The 22,863-nt window shown below is 40.2% G+C and overlaps 1 protein-coding gene and 2 long non-coding RNA genes across 3 annotated transcripts; 1 reads left to right on the forward strand and 2 right to left on the reverse strand.

The window, feature by feature from the left end:
- Positions 1 to 8,676: 8,676 nt before the first annotated feature.
- Positions 8,677 to 19,097, reverse strand: LOC129848828 (zinc finger protein 883-like). Its single transcript, XM_055915917.1, has 2 exons — positions 18,498 to 19,097; positions 8,677 to 12,234 (listed from the first exon to the last, which is right to left on the reverse strand). Exons 1-2 carry the CDS (start codon positions 18,862 to 18,864, stop codon positions 11,108 to 11,110), a joined length of 1,494 nt encoding a protein of 497 aa, XP_055771892.1. The 5' UTR covers positions 18,865 to 19,097; the 3' UTR covers positions 8,677 to 11,107.
- Positions 19,098 to 19,356: 259 nt separating this feature from the next.
- Positions 19,357 to 20,402, forward strand: LOC129848827 (uncharacterized). The gene is made up of 2 exons (XR_008758574.1): positions 19,357 to 19,564; positions 19,891 to 20,402. It is a non-coding gene; the product is annotated as an uncharacterized LOC129848827 (long non-coding RNA).
- Positions 20,403 to 20,764: 362 nt separating this feature from the next.
- On the reverse strand, positions 20,765 to 22,863 carry LOC129848826 (uncharacterized). Its single transcript, XR_008758573.1, has 3 exons — positions 22,829 to 22,863; positions 21,763 to 22,628; positions 20,765 to 21,100 (listed from the first exon to the last, which is right to left on the reverse strand). It is a non-coding gene; the product is annotated as an uncharacterized LOC129848826 (long non-coding RNA).

Consider the following 22,863-nt stretch of genomic DNA (forward strand, 5'->3'; position numbering starts at 1 on the left):
TTTTTGTTTTATTTTTTATTATACCATGCCTTACCATTAAGTTAATTATTGACAATACATATTATCAAAGGGGTGTACATTTGGTTTTGGTATTTCATATTTACATTTCATGTAACATTTAGTAACGAAATTTATTCATGCAACCAACTGACAGTTTTTTGGGTACAATTATATTGACATTGTTGCCCTGTTTTTAGAATATCAGGGTTAATTCTCACATGTGCCAAACCAAATGTACTAGAGCATGACATTGGGGACTGGGCCCCGATCCAACAACATGCCTATCTAGTGAACCCTGAAAAGAGAGAGAAGCTCTGCAGTGAGGTGGAAAGTTACTACGGATATTGCAGGAGTTTCCTCTTGAAATCAGACATGTCTGTGGTAAGGACAACTTGGTTGCTGATTGTCTCAAGAATGGGCAGTCAAAAATATTAGTGTTTTGTGTTTAGCCATTGCGTTGCCATGGATCACAATTTATTTTGACTGCACGGTTTTCCTGTGGGTTTTGTTTGGGCTCGTTCCAAGGGAACGAGAGTTCTAGAAGCGAGTGAGTTTTTCAAAAAATTCTAGAAACTACTTTTTTTTAAACTTTTTTTTTTAAATTGTTGATTGCTAGTAGACACCATGTTTATATTGGTGAAGGTGAAGCATTGCAGTTGATTATAATGTGAAATGGAAGTTGTTTTCTGTTGGTGGTGAGCATTCTCTTAAGGTGTTAGTCTTTGGTTTTTCCATTTATGTTTTGAGGTTGTTCGTTAGCACGTCTAGCTCGTTAGCACGTAGGACGCACTGATTGGTGTCACCTCGTTAGTCAGTATGTGTTACACCTGTGCTGGCTTGTCATCTCGTTAGTGGGAAGGTATTTCACCTGAGCTGGTCCAGGTTCTATTTAACTTCTACTTCATCACAATCCCGGATCCGGGAGCACCCCCATCAGTAAAAAAGCTGACTAGCATAGCCTAGCATAGCGTCACAAGTAAATATCATTAAATCACTAGTCCAAGACACCAGATGAAAGATACACATCTTGTGAATCCAGCCATCATTTCTGATTTTTTAAGTGTTTTACAGCGAAAACACAATATAGCATTATATTAGCTTATATTAGCCCAACTCACTATAACGCAGCACAAAGAAATATCCAAAAATCGCAATATACTGATATAAACTGATATAACTTGGTTTAAAATAACAACATTATGATGTCTTTAACACCTATATCGAATAAAATCAGAGCCGGATATATCTAAGGCCTATAACGGGAGCTTCCCAGAACGCCATCCTGAGGTCTGTCTTGCGTCATGGCGAATGATGAAAAGAGTGCACCCCACGTTCCCAGACCCTTTATATGGCCTCAGATCTGCCTAGCAACTCCATTTCAATTCTCACTATTTGCTGGGGAAGGCGTATGCAGTGCATCTCGACCAATAGAAGACATAATGTAAATAAAGGTTAAATAAATAATAAACTGACCCCAGAACAGCCTGCCTGATTTCAGATTTCTCACTTTGCTCCAACTTGAGTTCTGTTTTACTCACAGATATAATTCAAACGGTTTTAGAAACTAGAGAGTGTTTTCTATCCAATAGTAATAATAATATGCATATTGTACGAGCAAGAATTGAGTACGAGGCAGTTTAATTTGGGAACAAAATTTTTACAAAGTGAAAACAGCACCCCCTATTGAGAAAAGGTTTTAAGAGTGTCTGGCCCAGTGCTCCAGTTGTCTTGATAGATGTGGAGAGGCAACACCTTTAGTTGCTCCACCTTTTTGATTTGCTTCCTGTCTTTAAGTTTGGTGTGGGTTTTTCTTTTGTTTGCCTCTTCTTGGGCAGATTTAGTGGGTCTCATGGTGGGTGTCTTTTATGTCCCAGTTGTTGTTACTAGTCAACTTTTAGTGGACACTGTGAGCAAAACTGCAACATTATGGTATAATACTTTTATTGGATCAAATGGTTGTTTTATGCAACAGAATAGAGGGTTCTTAGAACTATTGTGTCTGTGTGTTCTACTTAGGATGGGCCTCTGGGAGATAACACTGACAGGAGATTTCCAATGTTTTTTGGGTGATAAAACCTAAAGAGACCTCATTCCAGAGCATGAGTTAATGTTTCAGTTCTATATGGTACCAGGGAGAGATGACCTCAGGGCCAGACCCTGGTCTCTACACAAATAGTACTGTTTTTACAGCAGATACTGTCTGCTGAGAATTATAAGTATCTTTCATACAAATCTTAACCTTGTGACCCGTTCTATACGTTTATTGTTGGTCATGTAGGTTGAAAGGGGTGTATCTTGGCTATAAAAGACCTTTGTACTTTTGTCTCGTGGCTCTCAACAAATCTTATGGGGGTGATTTGTCGACCAGCCATCATTATCGTAGAGCACTCAATTGATTCACTTTATATGTGTGTGTTGTATTGACCTGCTCCCTTATTAATAAGTGAATAAAGATTTAGTTTAAGAATATCTCTGACTTGTGTGATAAGTTTATCTCCTCATTTGATATGAAAGAAATTAACCACATTTGGGGATGTTAATCTTGACTTGGTGACGCTCCTGATGACCTGGTAAATGGTGCACCAGGGATCCCTTTAACATGGGATCTCAGGGAGACAACACTTTGGGAATGGAGCAGATGGACTCACCTTTGATCTGAGAGGCAGCTCAGGGAGACCACACTTTGGGAATGGAGCAGATGGACTCACCTTTGATCTGAGAGTCAGCTCAGGGAGACCACACTTTGGGAATGGAGCATATGGTCCCACCTTTGATCTGAGAGGCAGCTCAGGGAGACCACACTTCGGGAACGGAGCAGATGGACCCACCTTTGATCTGAGAGGCAGCTCAGGGAGACCACACTTTGGTAATGGAGCAGATGGACCCACCTTTGATCTGAGAGGCAGCGAGCCGAGTGGATACCACATCTCAAACCTAGTTTAAAAAAAAAGAGGTGAGCGAAACACGCAAAAAAGCCTCGTAGTGTGTATTCCTGTGTGAGGGGGGTACCTTGGAGGTGTAAACAGGGCCCAGTCAGGAGGCTCTGAGTGTGTATTCCTGTGTGGAGGTGTAAACAGGGCCCAGTCAGCTATCTGTGAACTGGATGAAAACTAGAATCTCTGTTTACTAGTTAAGACCATTTATGATATAATATAAGATAGTAAGGTGCACCTGTAATTGTTTTAAACCTGTAATTGTTTTAAACCTGGACCCCATTTTAGAAGTATTGAAAGATGTAAATGTATCAGTTGCATTATCCTAGGAAATAACCATGAAATAGAAATGTGAAAATATTCCTGCAGATTAAAATATTGTTCAAAAACAACTAATTGATTATGTATGTTTGGGAATAGCATTGTGTGACTGCGATATGAGAGTTGTGTGACTGCGTTATGAGAGTTGTGTGACTGATATGAGAGTTGTGTGACTGCGTTATGAGAGTTGTGTGACTGATATGAGAGTTGTGTGACTGTGATATGAGAGTTGTGTGACTGTGATATGAGAGTTGTGTGACTGTGATATGGGAGTTGTGTGACTGTGATATGGGAGTTGTGTGACTGCGATATGAGAGTTGTGTGACTGCGTTATGAGAGTTGTGTGACTGTGATATGTGAGTTGTGTGACTGTGATATGAGAGTTGTGTGACTGTGATATGGGAGTTGTGTGACTGCGATATGAGAGTTGTGTGACTGCGTTATGAGAGTTGTGTGACTGCGATATGTGAGTTGTGTGACTATGATATGAGAGTTGTGTGACTGTGATATGAGAGTTGTGTGACTGTGATATGAGAGTTGTGTGACTGTGATATGAGTTGTGTGACTGTGATATGTGAGTTGTGTGACTGTGATATGAGAGTTGTGTGACTGTGATATGAGAGTTGTGTGACTGTGATATGAGAGTTGTGTGACTGTGATATGAGAGTTGTGTGACTGTGATATGAGAGTTGTGTGACTGTGATATGAGTTGTGTGACTGTGATATGTGAGTTGTGTGACTGCGATATGAGAGTTGTGTGACTGTGATATGTGAGTTGTGTGACTGCGTTATGAGAGTTGTGTGACTGAGTCTTAATCAGAAGTTTGGATAGTAACATAGAGATCTATAGTTCCTCACAGAGATCTATAGTTCCTCACAGAGATCTATAGTTCCTCACAGAGGTCTATAGTTCCTCACAGAGGTCTATAGTTCCTCACAGAGGTCTATAGTTCCTCACAGAGATCTATAGTTCCTCACAGAGGTCTATAGTTCCTCACAGAGATCTATAGTTCCTCACAGAGATCTATTTTTCCTCACAGAGATCTATATAGTTCCTCACAGAGATCTATAGTTCCTCACAGAGATCTATAGTTCGTCATATAGAAATATTCTGAATCAGATGATTGACATGTGGATAATAAGCTTTGAAAGAAATTTCTGTTACTTCACTGCCATCATAGAAGATCACGGGGTGGTATTGAGAGGGGATGATAGTTTAGAAAGCAGCGGAAGGTCTATAGTTCCTGGGAGGCTTGATTTTGCCGTGGTCTCTGGGAGGTTAGAGAACCGTTGAATTCCAGTCATTGTCCGGGAAACAAACATATATTTTTTGGGTTCCGCTGTGAGTATGTTTGGAGAGCTGCTTCGTAGCTATGGAGAGTCCTTGAAAAAGCAAATGGAATGGTTGTCATGAGTACCTGAGAATTTCTTACGTTTTATATGGATTCTGTGAATATATGTAACGGTCGTCATAGTCGTTCTCCTCATGGATCGGAACAACACGCAGAGTGGGTAGTGCTCATGATAATTTATTAAATCGAAACTGAACACTAACATGAAACAAAATAACAAAATGAATACAACCGACAACAGTCCCGTGTGGCACGAATACAAACACGGAAACAAACACCCACAAAACACACGTGAAACCTAGGCTGCCTAAGTATGATTCTCAATCAGGGACAACGATTGACAGCTGCCTCTGATTGAGAATCATACCCGGCCGAACACAAACATCCCAACATAGAAAATCACACATAGACAAACCCACCCAACTCACGCCCTGACCAACTAAATAAATACAAGACAAAAGAAAACAGGTCAGGAACGTGACAATATATGAAAATAAGATGAATTGTATGTGTGTATAATCGATTACTAGAGATTTGATAAAGTAATACTGGGAATATAATTAGATAAAATTTAAACAACCCATATGTAGACGAATGTAGGTTTTGAGTTGGTATCTTTAATGGATCATTTGATAAAGATGAGGTTTAAGCATTATTAAACTGTCTACAAAGTCTGGGCAGTTGTCTCAAACTGATGGGAGTGTGTCCACTTTAAAGATGAAACTATAAAACGCTTATTGGATTTTCTCCGTCCGGGTACTACATTTGAAATAAACTGCACTTAAGTCCTGAAAATTTAGGGGGGGGGGGGGGTTCTTCCCAATATGAGAGGAGTTGCTATATTTATTGAATAAACCTTTTTCCATAAAGTTAGAGTGAACCCCACCTTCTAAGAAGTTCTTTGAAGAACCTCTTGGGGCTGTTTTTCATTGACCAAGAACCCTACGGTTCTTAGGGGATCTGAGAACAACTCCAGTTGAACCCTTCATTTTTAGAGTTGTAGTCGGCTCTATTTACTCTCAGATTCAACACATGCTGATTAGCATCAACGATCAAGTCAGCTGCTGCTGCTCCAATACAGTATGAGGTGAGACGGTGAACTGATGTTGAACCGGGCAGTCAGCTGCTGCTGCTCCAATACAGTATGAGGTGAGACGGTGAACTGATGTTGAACTGGGCAGTCAGTCATTCATTCTGTACTATGAGTCTATCAAATCAAATTGTATTAGTCACATGCGCCGAATACAACAGGTGTAGTGAAATGCTTACAGTGAATCCTTAGAGTGAAATGCTGACTTACAAGCCCCTAACCAACAATGCAGTTTTAAAAAGTACAAATAAGAATAAGAAATAAAAGGAACAAGTAATTAAAGAGCAGAAGTTAAATATCAATAGCTAGACTATATACAGGGGGTACCGGTACAGAGTCAATGTGAAGACTATATACAGGGGGTACCGGTACAGAGTCAATGTGGAGACTATATACAGGGGGTACCGGTACAGATTCAAAGTGGAGGCTATATACAGGGGGTACTGGTACAGAGTCAATGTGGAGACTATATACAGGGGGTACCGTTACAGAGTCAATGTGGAGACTATATACAGGGGGTACCGTTACAGAGTCAATGTGGAGACTATATACAGGGGGTACCGGTACAGAGTCAATGTGAAGACTATATACAGGGGGTACCGGTACAGAGTCAATGTGGAGACTATATACAGGGGGTACTGGTACAGAGTCAATGTGGAGACTATATACAGGGGGTACCGTTACAGAGTCAATGTGGAGACTATATACAGGGGGTACCATTACAGAGTCAATGTGGAGGCTATATACAGGGGGTACCGGTACAGAGTCAATGTGGAGACTATATACAGGGGGTACCTGTACAGAGTCAATGTGGAGACTATATACAGGGGGTACCGTTACAGAGTCAATGTGGATGACTATATACAGGGGGTACCGGTACAGAGTCAATGTGGAGACTATATACAGGGGGTACCGGTACAGAGTCAATGTGGAGACTATATACAGGGGGTACCGTTACAGAGTCAATGTGGATGACTATATACAGGGGGTACCGTTACAGAGTCAATGTGGATGACTATATACAGGGGGTACCGGTACAGAGTCAATGTGGAGACTATATACAGGGGGTACTGGTACAGAGTCAATGTGCGGGGGCCCAGGTTAGTCGAGGTAATATGTACATGTAGGTAGAGTTATTAAAGTGACAATGCATAGATCATAACAGAGTGTGTGGGGGGGCCCTTCCTCTGACACCGCCTGGTATAGAGGTCCTGGATGGCAGGAAGCTTGGCCTCAGTGATGTACTGGGCTGTACGCACTACCCTCTGTAGTGCCTTGTGGTTGGAGGCCAAGCTGTTGGTATACCAGAAAGTGATGCAACCAGTCAGGATGCTCTCGATGGTGCAGCTGTAGAACCTTTTGAGGATCTGAGGACCCATGCTAAATCTTTTCAGTCTCCTGAGGGGGAATAGGTTTTGTCGTGCCGTCTTCACGATTGTCTTGGTGTGCTTGGACCGTGATTAGTTTGTTAGTGATGTGGACACCAGGGAACTTGAAGCTCTCAACCTGCTTCACTACAGCCCCGTCGATGAGAATGGGGGCGTGCTCGGTCCTCTTTTTCCTGTAGTCTACAATCACCTACTTTGTCTTGGTCACGTTGAGGGAGAGGTTGTTGTCCTGTTACCACACAGCCAAGTCTCTGACCTCCTCCCTATAGGCTGTCTCCTCGTTGTTGGTGATCACTGTTGTGGCATTGGCAAACTTAATGATGGTGTTGGAGTCGTGCCTGGCCATGCAGTCATGAGTGAACAAGGAGTACAGGAGGGGGCTGAGCACGCACCCCTGAGGGGCCACTGTGTTGAGGATCAGCATGGCGGATGTGTTGTTACCTACCCTTAAAAATCATGAGCTGGCGCACACCTAGAAAAATTGTTTGTGTGGAGGTGCTGACTAACGGCGAATAAACTATAAACTATCAAAATAAAGAAAGTCTCACACTCCACGTATAAACTCCCAGCAATTTAATGGGTATTTACCAACATTTCGGCATCACTGTGCCTTCCTCAGGGTGATGTCATGAATACTTGAACCAGGTTATGTAGACAAACAGTGCAATTAGTGTAACCAATGATAATAGTGAGGGGTGTGTCATAATGATTAAGGTAATTAAAATTAATTAGTGAAACTGTTAAAAAAATACTATAAAATAGTATATGGCATATTAAATATATTACTCTATTGTTATCATATAGAAACATCATGGAATATTGTACATCATATGAAACATTGTTTCATTCAATTTCACATAAGGATATTTCATATTTAAAAGTACAGAAGTCAGAACCCATCACCTGCTATGTAAAAGAGACAGAAGAATGCACAATGGTCAATGCTACCCGGGATCCTTGGGACAACGCTACCTAAACCCTTAATAAACCATTTTAAATGTCAACTTCTGTTTGTAGCGTGGTTCGTTCTGCGTTGTGTACGGTCTACCCGCAACCCCTACCGTAACCATTTTAAATGTCAAAGGCCCATCCTGGTAGATCTGAACCTAATGCAGCTTGGAGTGATCAGATGACAGAAGTCACATGTAGGTGCCAGGTGTAACTGAGGCCATAGATGCTCCATATCCATTACTTGGAGTGTTTTATATAATATGACAAATGTGTTTCTTTCTGTGTGGCAGGGGCAGTCAAGAAATGGAACGGCAAGGCCACAGAACATGACATAAGCAGAGCTGTGGGAGACCACCTCAAGCCCCTGGTAGAGCCGGGAGTGGTGTTTACCACTCCACCATGCCTTCAGTAGGCTGGAAAAGTGGGATTGATCTGTTTGATCCATGTTTCAGTTTTCAGAAGTTGAATCCTTTAACATATTGTTGATTTCAACAAATGGACTGGGTTGGTTGAAAAGTGATACTGAACATACATACCATAGTGGAAGACATACTGAATTTACACTAAGATGGACCAAGATATGTGTTGCTTTGGCAAGAGTCTGTTGATTTGGTCAGTCATTGGGTTCATTTGTTTTGCAATATGTTCAAATCAAGCTTTATTTATACAGCACATTTCAGACATGGATGCAACACAATGGCTTCACAGGAAAAAACAATGAAAATAAACAGAAATATTGAGGATAAAAAACAGAATAACTGAAAAACTAATGAGCATTCTAAGTAAATGTCATCGATTAAAATATGAACAATTCACTGCAATATCCAACCCAAAATATCATGTCTTACTCCATTGTTTGATGTTACGTTCTCCAGCAAGAAAACCAACATTTTTCCTCAAACAGAAGATGGAATTAACAAAGAATCACTGATAACAACCACAACTAAACAGGTTCTAGGAGGGGCTCTGAAAGACACTATGGGGGTGTCCACTGGAAGTTTACTAGTAACAACAACTGGGACATAAAAGACACCCACCATGAGACCCATTAAATCTGCCCAAGAAGAGGCAAACAAAAGAAAAACCCACACCAAACTTAAAGCTAGGACACAAACCAAAAAGGTGGAGCAACTAAAAGGTGTTGACTCTCCACATCTATCAAGACAACTGGAGCACTGGCCCAGACACTCTTAAATAGAACCTGGACCAGCTCAGGTGAAATACCTTCCCACTAACGAGATGGACAAGCCAGCACAGGTGTAACACATACTTACTAACGAGGTGACACCAATCAGTGCGTCCTACGTGCCAACGAGCTAGACGTGCTAACGAGCTATACATGCTAACAAGCTATATGGGCGAGTCCAACCTCAAAACATAAATGGAAAAACCAAAGCCTGTAACACCTTCCCCCTTAAGACAACAAATATATCCTATATTTTTGTTGGACAAGTTTGCTCACCACCAACAGAAAACAATTTCCATTTCACATTATAATCAACTAAAATGCTTCACCAATATAAACATGGTGTCTACTGGCAGTCAACAATTAAAAACAAGAAAAAACACATATTTCTAATTAATAATATACAATCGTATAATAATATCGTATCTTTTCTCCTTTTTCTTTCTAGACTCTCGTCTTCCTAAAACTCATTAGCTTCTAGAACTCTCTTCTTCCTAAAACCCACTAGCTTCTAGAACTCTCGTCCCCTTGGAACGAGCCCAAACAAAACTCATCTCCAATACGGAAAATCGTGCAGTCAAAATGAATTGTGATCCATGGCAACTCACTGGCAAAACACAAATCTTTTTGACTGCCCATTCTTGAGACAATAAGCAACCAAGTTGTCCTTACCACGGACGTGTCTGATTTCAAGAGGAAACTCCTGCAATATCCGTAGTAACTTTCCACCTCACTGCAGAGCTTCTCTCTCTTTTCAGGGTTCACTCGATAGGCATGTTGTTGGATCGGGGCCCAGTCCCCAATGTCATGCTCTAGTACATTTGGGTTGGCACATCTGAGAATGAACCCTGCTATTCTAAAAGAAGGGCAACAATGTCAATATATTTATACCCGAAAATTGTCAGTTGATTGCATAAATAATTATGATTACTAAAAGTTACATGAATTGTAAACATGAATTACCAAAACCAAATGTACACCCCATTGATAATATGTATTGTCAAAAAATTCACTTAATGGTAAGGCATGGTATAATAAAAAATGTAAAAAAAAATATTTGATTGCATAGTCTTATTTTCAACAACTTTTCAATTACACTGTGCTAGGTGGGATAGCCTCAATGTCAAAACACAGTTTTAACGTGTCCAAATCAATAACCAATATGCAGAAACAGTTTGGGATAAATTGAAAACCTAAACATAACATGTGCTATTTACACAAACATCTGCCACAATAATCATATTTCCAGAAAAGTTGTTTTGACAAGTAGCAATAAATCACTGATATCAATTAGGGGGGAAATCCGGTTGTACGTGATGTTGGAATGCATTTAAATGTAGGGGTCGCTAAACAAAGGAACGCAACACTAATTTGTCATAACTAATCGATATCATGCTAAAATCATTTATGTGACAGGAGGGAGATGAGGTTGCACGTCCTGCTAAAACTAACAGCTCAAAAACCACACAGAATCTGGGAATAATGTGTCCTTACTAAATCACATAAATAGTACTCTTCCAATTCAGAGCCTGGATTTTCCCCCTGAGGCTAATATCCATATCATGTTGAAATCAATAGAACAGGGGACAAACGTTTAGGGTTCTACATTGTGACATCATTAAAATACTCCTACTACAATGTTAAAACATTCTACATTGTGACATCATTAAAATACTCCTACTACAATGTTAAAACATTCTACATTGTGACATTAATTCATTGATATCATGAAACAACTGCTTCATGTATTTTCTGATGTTTAGTCAGAGATCTTTTATCAGATTACCTCTGGTCACAGCTAAGAGGTTTCTCTCCTGTGTGTATTCTCTGGTGTTGTTTGACTGAGTAAAACTCTTCCCATATTGATCACAGCTATAAGATTTCTATTATGTGTGTTTTCTCTGGTGTACATTCAGCTGCCCAGATGTAACAAAACTCTTCACACATTGATTACAGCTATAAGGTTTCTCTCCTGTGTGTGTTCTCTGGTGTAAAGTCAGAGAGCCAGATGTAGTAAAACTCTTCCCACATTCATCACAGCTATACGGTTTCTCTCCTGTGTGTGTTCTCTGGTGCACTGTCAGATAGGCAGAAGTAGTAAAACTCTTCCCACATTCATCACAGCTATAAGGTTTCTCTCCTGTGTGTATTCTCTGGTGTACTGTCAGATAGCTAGATCTACCAAAACTCTTCCCACATTTAACACAGCTATAAGGTTTCTCTCCTGTGTGTGTTCTCTGGTGTAAAGTCAGATTTCTAGATGTAACAAAACTCTTCCCACATTGATCACAGCTATAAGGTTTCTCTCCTGTGTGTGTTCTCTGGTGTGTAGTCAGACTGCTAGATGTAGTAAAACTCTTCCCACATTGACCACAGCTATAAGATTTCTCTCCTGTGTGTATTCTCTGGTGTACTGTCAGATAGCTAGATCTACCAAAACTCTTCCCACATTGAACACAGCTATAAGATTTCTCTCCTGTGTGTATTCTCTGGTGTACTGTCAGATAGCTAGATCTACCAAAACTCTTCCCACATTGAACACAGCTATAAGGTTTCTCTCCTGTGTGTGTTCTCTGGTGTATGGTCAGATCTCCAGATTGACTAAAACTCTTCCCACATTGATCACAGCTATAAGATTTCTCTCCTGTGTGTATTCTCTGGTGTACTGTCAGATAGCTAGATCTACCAAAACTCTTCCCACATTGAACACAGCTATAAGGTTTATCTCCTGTGTGTGTTCTCTGGTGTATTGTCAGATCTCCAGATTGACTAAAACTCTTCCCACATTGATCACAGCTATAAGATTTCTCTCCTGTGTGTGTTCTCTGATGAATTTTAATGCCTGATGAGGTGAATCTCTTCCCACAGTCAGAGCAGCAGTGAGTTCTATTCCCTGTGGATCTCTGCAGGTGTTTATTGAGGTGTTCTGATCTGGAGAGACTCTTCTCTGCCTCGTCAGCATCATGAGGTTGTTGAGGCTCCCCAAAGGATCCACGATAGTCCCGTATCTCTCCTGTGTGAACAACAAAGTCAGATGATTAAAGGCCCACAACAGTGGAAATCCACTGTAAAAGGTGATGCCAACAGCGTAGCCATGATGTTTTTGACGTCTGTAATGAATGTTAAAATTATTTGACAATTGTCTTAAAATGAGCAAGAATAGTCATATTTTAGTAGTAACATCGATGATTGTAGACTAGAAATAAGTTATTCATGTTGTTGAAACTAAGCAGTGTGCCAGACGACTTTTGGTCTCCAATATAGGCCCTTTTCTGTGTTTAATAAAATTGCGGCACAAGGGCGATGCGCACACAATTTGATTGCAGAAACACCTCCCTGCTAATGAGGAAACCGATAGTAATGGATGTAGTATATCTGCTAATGAGGAAACCACAAGTTATGGATGTAGTATATCTGCCTGGAGCAAAAATGGTGAGCAAAGCTTTTAGTTTTTCACAATGTATTCTGAATGTGAATGGGGGAAAACTCCGGGGAGTAACCTCTATTTCCAGGTTGATTATGAGTACATTTCACACTACTTTGGATTATAATTGTAAGGCTTGTTTGAATGTCCAGTTTAATATGTTTGAAGATTTATAAGTAATTATTGAAGAACCACGTTAATGACAGTATCCATTTGGGTGTTGTCAATAAAGTAAAGATTTTATTTGTATATTTCTCATATATATAGCAAAGCAGACCGACAAAAAAACAACAGAGTTACACGTGGGATAAACAAAAGTACAGTCAATAACACAATAGAAAAATCTATATACAGTGTGTGCAAATGGAGAAAGGAGGTAAGGCAATAAATAGGCCATAAAAGTGAAGTAATTACAATTTAGCAAATTAACACTGGAGTGATAGATGTGCAGATGATGATGTGCAAGTAGAAATACTGGTGTGCAAAAGAGCAAAAAAGTAAATAAAAACATGGGGATGAGGTAGGCAGTTGGATGGGCTATTTACAGATGGACTGTGTACAGCCGCAGCGATCGGTAAGCTGCTCAGATAGCTGATACTTAAAGTTAGAGAGGGAGATTTAAGTCTCCAACTTCAGCGATTTTTGCAATTCGTTCCAGTCATTGGCAGCAGACAAGTGGAAGGAAAGGCGGCCAAAGAGGTGTTGGTTTTGGGGATGACCAGTGAGATATAACTCCTGGAGCACGTGCTATGGGTGAGTGTTGCTATGGTGACCAGTGAGCTGAGTGAAGGCGGCCTAGCAAAGACTTATAGATGACCTGGAGCCAGTGGGTTTGGCGACGAATATGTAGTGAGGGCCAGCCGACGAGAGCATACAGGTCGCAGTGGTGGGTGGTATATGGGGCTTTGGTGACAAAACGGATGGTACTGTGATAGACTGCATCCAGGTCGCTGAGTAGAGTGTTGGAGGCTATTTTGAAAATGACATCGCTGAAGTCAAGGATCGGTAGGTTAGTCAGTTTTACAAGGGTATGTTTGGCAGCGTGAGTGACGGAGGCTTTTGCTGCGGAATAGGAAGGCGATTCTAGATGTAATTTTGGATTGGAAATGCTTAATATTAGTCTGGAAGGAGAGTTTACAGTCTAGCCAGACACCTAGGTATTTATAGTTGTCCATATATTCTAAGTCAGAACCGTCCAGAGTAGTGATACTGGACGGGCGGTTACGGGCAGCGGTTGGTTAAAGAGCATACATTTAGTTTTACTAGCGTTTAAGAGCAGTTGGAGGTCACGGAAGGAGTGTTGTATGGCATTGAAGCTCGTTTGGAGGTTTGTTAACACAGTGTCCAAAGAAGGGCCAGATGTATACAGAATGGTGTCGTCTGCATAGAGGTGGATCAAGGATTCACCCGCAGCAAGAGCAACATCATTGGTATATACAGAGAAAAGAGTCGGTCCGAGAATTGAACCCTGTGGTACCTCCATAGAGACTGCCAGAGGTCCGGACAACAGGCCCTCCGATTTGACATCCTGAACTCTTGTTTGATAAGTAGTTGGTGAACCAGGTATGGCATTGAAGTTCATTTGGAGGTTTGTTAGTTTGTTATTTGGTGAACCAGGTGAGTCAGTCATTTTGAGAAACGAAGGCTGTTGAGTCTGCCGATAAGAATACGGTGATTGACAAAGTCGAAAGCCTTGGCCAGGTTGATGAAGACGGCTACACAGTACTGTCTTTTATCGATGGCTGTTATGATATCCTTTAGTACCTTGAGCGTGGCTGAGGTGCACCCGTGACCAGCTCGGAAACTGGATTGCACAGCGGAGAAGGTACGGTAGGATTCAAAATGGTCAGTGATCTGTTTGATAATTAACTTGACTTTCAAAGACTTTAGAACGGCAGGGCAGGATGGATATAGGTCTGTAATAGTTTGGGTCTAGAGTGTCAACCCCTTCGAAGAGGATTAAAAGCGTGCAAAAAGTAAACTGCCTGTTACTCAGGCGCAGAAGCTAGGATATGCATATAACATGTAGATTTTGATATAAAACACTCTACGGTTTCCAAAACTGTTAAAATAATGTCTGTGAGTATAACAGAACTCATATGGCAGGCAAAAACCTGAGGAAATCCAACCAGGAAGTTGGAGATTGAGGGTTGTAGTTTTTCAATTTAATGACTTACTAATATACTGTGTCTATGGGGTCACTTCCCACGCCTTCCAGCAGATGTCAACAGTCTTTAAAATGTTGTTTGAGGCTTCCATTGTGGAAAATGAGAGCATAAGAGCTGTTTGACGAGGGGGCTTCCTGAAGAACATTGGTGCACTCTCGCGCATTCCCGTGATGCTCGCCTTACTTTCTTTTTCTTCTGTAATTCTTCTGTAATACGCAATTGTCCGGTTGGATTATTATTGAAGATTTTTGATAAAAATATCCTAAAGATTGATTGTAAACAACGTTTGACATGTTTCTACGAACTTTGATGGTACTTTTTTGACTTTTCGTATTGATGTTCTGAGCGTGCCTGGTGCATTTGGAATAGTGAAGGGAACACCTGAACAAAACGGAGGATTTTGGACATAAATATGGACTTTATCGCACAAAACTAACATTTCTTGTGGAACTGAGAGTCTTTCGAGTGCATTCCACCGAAGATCAGCAAAGGTAAGTGAAGATTTATAACGCTGTTTCTGACTTTTGTTGATTCCACAACATGGCTGGTAACTGTATGGCTTGCTTTGTCTCTGAGCGCTGTACTCAGAATATTGAACAATGTGCTTTCGACGCTTTTTTGAAATCTGACACAGCGGATGCATTAAGAACAAGTTTATATTTAATTCCATGTAAAACACTTATATCTTTTATCAACGTTTATGATGAGTATTTCTGTCATTTGATGTGGCTCTCTGGAATTTCACAGGAGAGTTTTGGAGGCAAAGTATTTCTGAACATAACGCACCAATTTAAACTGAGGCTTTTGGATATAAATATGAACTTTATCGAACAAAACATACATGTGTAACATTGAGTCCTGGGAGTGTCATCTGAAGCAGATCGTCAAAGGTTAGTGATTCATTTTAGCTGTATTTCTGTTTTTTGTGACGCCTCTCCTTGCTTGTAAAATGGCTGTGTGGTTTTTCTTGTCCTGGCACTGTCCTAGCATAATCTAATGGTGTGCTTTCGTCGAAAAGCCTTTTTGAAATCGGACACTGTGGTTGGAATAACGAGAAGTGTTTCTTTAAAATGGTGTATAATACTTGTATGTTTGAGAAATTTGAATTATGAGATTTTTGTTGTTTTGAATTTGGCGTCCTGCTATTTCAATGGCTGTGGTCGAGTTGGGACGCTAGCGTCCCACATACACAAGAGAGGTTAACCAAGTTTAATTCATCCCAAAGGGTCGTTAGAGCTGTAATTCAGACAACATGTTCTCACCATCACAAGTATATATACCCCACTTTGGACAATCCTCCTCTCCAATCCTTACATCTTCTGTGTCGACAGGAAGAGGGTAACAGGATACTAAACCCTTATTACTCCCTTCAGGGGATCTGACCTGACCTCAACCCTTCCTTCGCCTAATCCACAGATGTCCATCCACTTCCCCTATAGCAATCCTGTGATCTCCTCCCGTCCACCAAGCACATTCCACAGCCACTCTGTCTTTCTACAGATCTCACTCCTTTATATACTCTGCGTCTGATCTATCATGTCTTTAATATCTCAATGTTCAAAGTTTAGCCCAAATCCAGTCATAAAGTTACACTCCCTTTCAGTCAGTCAACTTCAGTAAAACATACCATGGGAAAATACAATCATTCCCCAACCGACCCAAACGGATACTAAATTAAACAGCCCCTGTCAGATCACCCAGACCTGACCCCGCAAGATGCGTCAGTTTAGTCAATTTATTCATTGTCTTTTGTTTGAAACACTCCTGTCAATGTTGAGTAAGGACGCACACCTAACTACGCATATAGAAGTAGGACTAGTCTACCTGGCCTGTGTGCAAATGTAGGCCTATAAATGTGCCCATTTGAGGATGTCTGATAGTATTTCTCATTGTCTTAACGCACCACCACTAATGAGCTGTGGAGCTTCTCAAAGTATTTTTTTTCTTCGCCTCAAACAGCAAGTAAACAAAGTCTAATCAAAATCAATTGCATACGACAATAGTTCCTCAAGTATTTTCGTAAAATATTTCCACTCGGCATGAAAGGAAAAAATTTAATTCTCTGATCCAGTGGAAATGTAATAAAATACCTGATTACTTCTTATCTTTTGCACAAATAGCCTACAGCTGTGTCTGTCCCAAACTCACTGGCGCGGGAAACTGAGGGCCCAGAATATTTTAGACAATGTCGCAAGCTTGCCATCACAAGTTTCGGGGGACCAAGTTGATAGTTGATACAATGTTTCAAGTTTGTTGTAGACAGGCCATGAGCAGCCAATGTGATTTCTAGGATATTTATTTTTATCAGGATATTTTCTATCTGCAGAATGCAATGTTTTTATTTTTTATGTCGGCTATTTTTTTTACATAGTTGGCAATAAAAGTTACTTTTAGATTTGTATAATTTTCATTTAGATTTAGATAGAATGTAGATTAATCACAGACAATGATTTTGAGATACTATTACAAATTAAATGAAACTGTTCCACAAAAATGTGCATATGAAAATCATAACTGGCACGCAGATCGGTAGAAATGGTCAGATACATTGTCTCTAAATGGAAAAGTTTGACGACCGCTGGTGTAGTTAATTACTGAAAACTTCAGGAGCATAACGACAGTATTTACAAAGTCCAGCAACAGTGGGAGGGAAGAGTTTTTCTCGGTTATATTGATGACTGGCTCCCTCGAGTAACTTGTGTATCTGTAATTATTTAATCAAACAGCATGCTTAGAGCATCAAACAACTTAAAGCAACAACTTTGAGAAGGGTTTAAAACAAAGGTTTCAAACCAATTCATGAATGTAATTACATCTAGGTATATGTCTTGCCTTTAAAGTAAGGGCATGAAAAAAATTGCTGAATATTATACAATGACTTATCAACAGCTCTAATAATTTCACCCCCACAGGAAATCTACACTGGTAATTCTAGAATATACTATATAGCCTAGAAACCTGGTTAAACTATCATTATGACATCATGGATGAATTCTAGAATATAATATATAGCCTAGAAACCTGGTTAAACTATCATTATGACATCATGGATGAATTCTAGAATATAATATATAGCCTAGAAACCTGGTTAAACTATCACTATGACATCATGGATGAATTCTAGAATATACACTATATATCCTAGAATTATGTTTAAAACAATAATTTTGACCTCATGGATGGCCAGTCTTTGTATTCATAGTGTAGTGAATTCAGGGGATAGCCTGAAGGTTGCTACAATGGCTTTCTCTATGAATTTGAGTGTGGTTACATTTCTCCAGCCCCCATCCCCCAGCTGTTTACCAAACCAAGTTTCTGAGCAGCCATTTTGTTGCGGTTTAAAAAATCGTTCCACCACTGTTTTGGTAATAAGAGAAATGTAACTACTTTCAAATTCATAGACAGACCATCCATGATATCAACATTATAGTTTTAACCATGTTGAGGCGATATGTTGGTTTACATTGTTTCTAAACATTAGAGTAGAAAAAGCTTATTTGGGGTTCTGATGGGGTACAACAGTTGAACTAAGCTCATGAGGCATGTGTTATATTCTTCAAGAATCAATGGCTATATATAAATAATTTAAAAGTCCAAAAATTGATGTAGCAATTGCAGATTTCCCCTTTAACGCCACACATCAGTTCAACAACTGCCGAGTTTGGTATTTAAGACAGTACTTACTAGTATTAATCAGGACGCTGTTTCTCAAAACCATCTTATGGCTAATTTCATCGTTGGATGCCTTAAGATGCGTTTGGGAAACCGGCCTCAGACACCCAGTTTCCTCCTCGTCCTCCTTTTTCGATGTGACAGTCATCTCCCCTTCCTCCTCTTTCACTCCAAATACGGCATCCTCCCCTTTCTCTTCCTCTTCTTTCACTGAAACGTCTTTCTCTTCTTCTTTCACTGTAACAGCCTCACCCTCTACTTCTTGTTTTACTGTGACATCCTCCTCTCCCTTCTCCTCTTTCACCAGAAAGATCAGAGCTTCTTTCTCCATCCAGCAGATATTATCTTTAGCAGGAGAAGAGTAGCTTAGTGACCGCATGGTCGGGATGTTAGCTAGCTAGGCTAATGCTAACTTAACCAGTCCGCCAGCTGACTAATAACAACACCGTAAATATTAAATTAAATCGGATAACTAACTAGACGACAGAAGTGGTTTTAAAACACAGTGGCTAATAAAAAAACGAAAGCATCTAAAGAGCTTTATTGGTTCGGCTATTGTGTCCAGCAAGCTACCGAGGTGTCTGACTGTCTGTTGCTGCTGTTGAAAGAAGCGTTCCGTCCACTAGATTATACGTCACAGTAGCAGCGTCGCCTTAAATTCCCACACTGCTGACTGGATTGGGTAGTTGAGTAAAATGTATATTTAATTTTCAGACAAAAAGTTAAAGGGTAGGAACTAGAGACGTCGCTAGAACTAAAATATTAATTAGCCCCCCCTGAATAAATCAATATCAGTCTATATATTTTTTCTGTGATTTATTTTTTTCGTCAACCATTCCATCGCATCTTAAACTTCTTACTGGGGCGGCACTAGGACCGGGGGAGGCTGCTGCACTAGTGATTGTTAGACTTTCTTCAGCAAAGATGGCTGAAAGAAATAGTTCGAGAGAGGGGTACCACTACACAGAACTGAACTGGATCAAAGATGGTGGACAGAAATACTAGGAGAGAGGGGTACTCCTACACAAAACTGAACTGGATCAAAGATGGTGGACAACAGTACTAAGATGGAAGCAAATGTAAGGGATTATAACGTCAAAACGAATCATGCAAAAACATGCACAGTTGACAGGAATGTTAGTTAATGTAGAGACAAACGATTATGCATTTTTTTATCATAAAGTTCATTTCCAAAAATCGTGATTTAGCAAGCTAGCAGACTAGCTAACATTAGCCAGCTAGCTGACTAGCTAACATTAGCCAACTAGCTGACTAGCTAACATTAACCAGCTAGCTGACTAGCTAACATTAGCCAGCTAGCTGACTAGCTAACATTAGCCAGCTAGCTGGCTAGCTTTATGGGTGTTGTGACATGAGTATGAAATTGTAATTCTGGTTGTTTTAGGGACTCCTGAAACAACCAGCAAACCAGACTGTCGTTTTGGAAAACAGTGGATGTAAAGAATCTAGCTAGCTGAAGAATTTACTGCAAATTTAATGTACAATTTTGTAAGCTTTCCTTGCTGATATTTACCATGCAGATAGATGAAATTACGTAGCTAGCTATGTTCTTGCTTATTGTGCAGTGGATGATTAAAATCCCTGTATGCCCATGGATGTGTAGCTAGCTATCTAGCCGATCTGTGTATGGACCCAAACGTTTGGTATACATATTAGTTCAGAACCTAGCTATGAACCTCAGCTATCATAGCCAGTTGTATCAACTTCAAAACAGCCTGAATGACATTAATGAAGCCTATGGATTGAGTAGATTATAATATCATGTTGTGCCAAGGATGCAAGTCGTATTTACATGTAGTTATTACCATGCATGAGATCCCCACATTGTAGCCTGTACATTTAATATATTCACTGATCATGTACTCTACCATGGCAAATAAAGGTGCAGTTTAGGTATGAATGTCTTTGAGATTATTTTTCAGTCATATCCAATACCAGGAGTATCAAATTCCAGTCTTTGAATGACGCTGTGTCTGCATGTATGTATTACAATTCAACAGTGTTTACCAATCTTGGTCCTGGGACATCAATGGTTACACATTGTAACTAATAGACTAGAAACAGGATTTAACTAGTTAATTCATATATACAGAAATATAATGAAATATAATGTTAAAAACAGAACACTACACTTCCTATGCATCATGTAAATACTCCAACACCGGTTCATCTCAACATCTAATGCCCTTCATCTGCATTGATCTGATAAACACAGGATAGGTGGAGTATTTCATCACATTACACTTCATTTCAACCAGTAGAGAATGTGAAACGCTTTATTGAAAAGCTCATTATCCAAGTGTTATAAATACAAGTTCAATCTGTCCTTCAATGCACATCTGTTGTGAATTATAAAAACAGAGGAAGAAAGAGGTGGTGGTGGGAGAGGTGTAAAAGACAGAAAGGGAAAGAGGTAAGCACATAGGAGCAGGGAAGGCAGCACATGATTAATGAATCACAGTGCTACATAAATATTCTCTCAGTTCATCACAATTACATAACAGTGTCTCTAGTCTTCCCAAAGGTTATCTTCAAAGCAGGTGAGGTGGCGATGATGGGACTGGGGGTTGGCATCCTCTCACATCAAAACATATCTGCAGACGAGAGACAGGTGGAGAGAGAGAGCATGTTTAAGCCTGGTGTTTTTATTTTTTATTCTAACATTGTTAGTCATCAATCAGGAGGTGAAATGCAAAACTGACCTTGGATCATTAACTCTGGGACTACTGCATCTCTCTGTATTTCAATGTAAAGCATCTCTTTAATAATACTTCTTGTATAATATAAACTGACCTGGGATCATTAACTCTGGGACTACTGCATCTCTCTGTATTTCAATGTAAAGCATCTCTTTAATAATACTTCTTGTATAATATAAACTGACCTGGGATCATTAACTCTGGGACTACTGCATCTATCTGTATTTCAATGTAAAGCATCTCTTTAATAATACTTCCTGTATAATATAAACTGACCTGGGATCATTAACTCTGGGACTACTGCATCTATCTGTATTTCAATGTAAAGCATCTCTTTAATAATACTTCCTGTATAATATAAACTGTCCTGGGATCATTAACTCTGGGACTACTGCATCTATCTGTATTTCAATGTAAAGCATCTCTTTAATAATACTTCCTGTATAATAAAAACTGACCTGGGATCATTAACTCTGGGACTACTGCATCTATCTGTATTTCAATGTAAAGCATCTCTTTATAATACTTCCTGTTGTCCTGAACAAGTGACCTCTCACCTCTGACCATGCTGTGCCCTCTATGTAGCCAGTTCAGATGCAGGAGGGGTTCACCGACACAGATGATATAACCTAGAGGATTTAGGGAGAAGGGGAGAGAGGGATGAAGTGAAGGAGAGAGACTGTTATTGAGAAAATAAGGTAGGTAAAGCCACAGTGTTCAACAGGAATCTGTGTGTGGCCTCACCTGGTGTCCACACCACACTAAGTGGCTGCAGAGTACTTTATGCTGAAAAACATGAACGGACGAACGAGGACAAACAATATAGCGTAGTTATAGAAATAAGGAAGTGTCTTACTATTCTCTATGGTTGGCCCTCTTGCCTATTCGTTGAAGGTGGAAGGAGCCACAGTTAAAGGGAGAGAAACTGTGAATTGAATAACTGCAGTTGACATTGCTAAGTAAATGGAAGAATACTCTTATTGCAATGTGAATGGCTCTTAAAAGAGCCTTTGGTTGTGCATAGTGTAGTCTATGGTGTTGCCAGGGAACAGCACCCTCTTAAAAGAGCCTTTGGTTGTGCATAGTGTAGTCTATGGTGTTGCCAGGGAACAGCACCCTCTTTGAAGAAGTAGGAGGTGAAGATCTCCCGAACACGGATTGCCTCTCTTGCTGCGTTGTTGGACCCCATCCTTGAAACATCCTGCAGAGCAGCAGACTCCTCCTCTGGGACACGGCGGCGATCTGCAGATCCCCTCCTGGTCCGCGTGTCCATCCTCATGAAGTTACGCAGGACACAGGTAGCCTTCACACATCTGAATTCCTCCAGGAGGCAGTCCCAGATGACCCTGGTCACCCAACCTTGCAGTGCCCTACACGGTAACTGTAGGCAATCGTTTTGAAGGAATCTCCAGTTACAAGGTATCTGTAGCAATATGGAAGACAATGTAATTATTAGACTGTTACATCACCAGGTCATTGTGGATTACTAAAGTATAATATCCCTGATAACAAATCATGATAACATTGGATTGATAGATGCATGGGCACACATATGTGCATGTGTAGCATGTGACAATAACAGGATCATATCAAGGATAGCATCACAAATGAATACATAAATACCACTTGAAGCTTGATAATGAGTTGATCATTTGAAT

This window comes from Salvelinus fontinalis, unplaced genomic scaffold (genome assembly GCF_029448725.1).
Source record: "Salvelinus fontinalis isolate EN_2023a unplaced genomic scaffold, ASM2944872v1 scaffold_1208, whole genome shotgun sequence".
Lineage (NCBI taxonomy): Eukaryota > Metazoa > Chordata > Actinopteri > Salmoniformes > Salmonidae > Salvelinus > Salvelinus fontinalis.

Bases quoted from the DNA above. Each gene is read 5' to 3' on its own strand.
- LOC129848828 (XM_055915917.1), bottom strand. From the start codon at position 18,864: ATGCGGTCACTAAGCTACTCTTCTCCTGCTAAAGATAATATCTGCTGG. The intron at 12,235-18,497 runs GTAAGTACTGTC...TTGTTCACACAG, and splicing joins CAGCGTCCTGATTAATACTA to GAGAGATACGGGACTATCGT.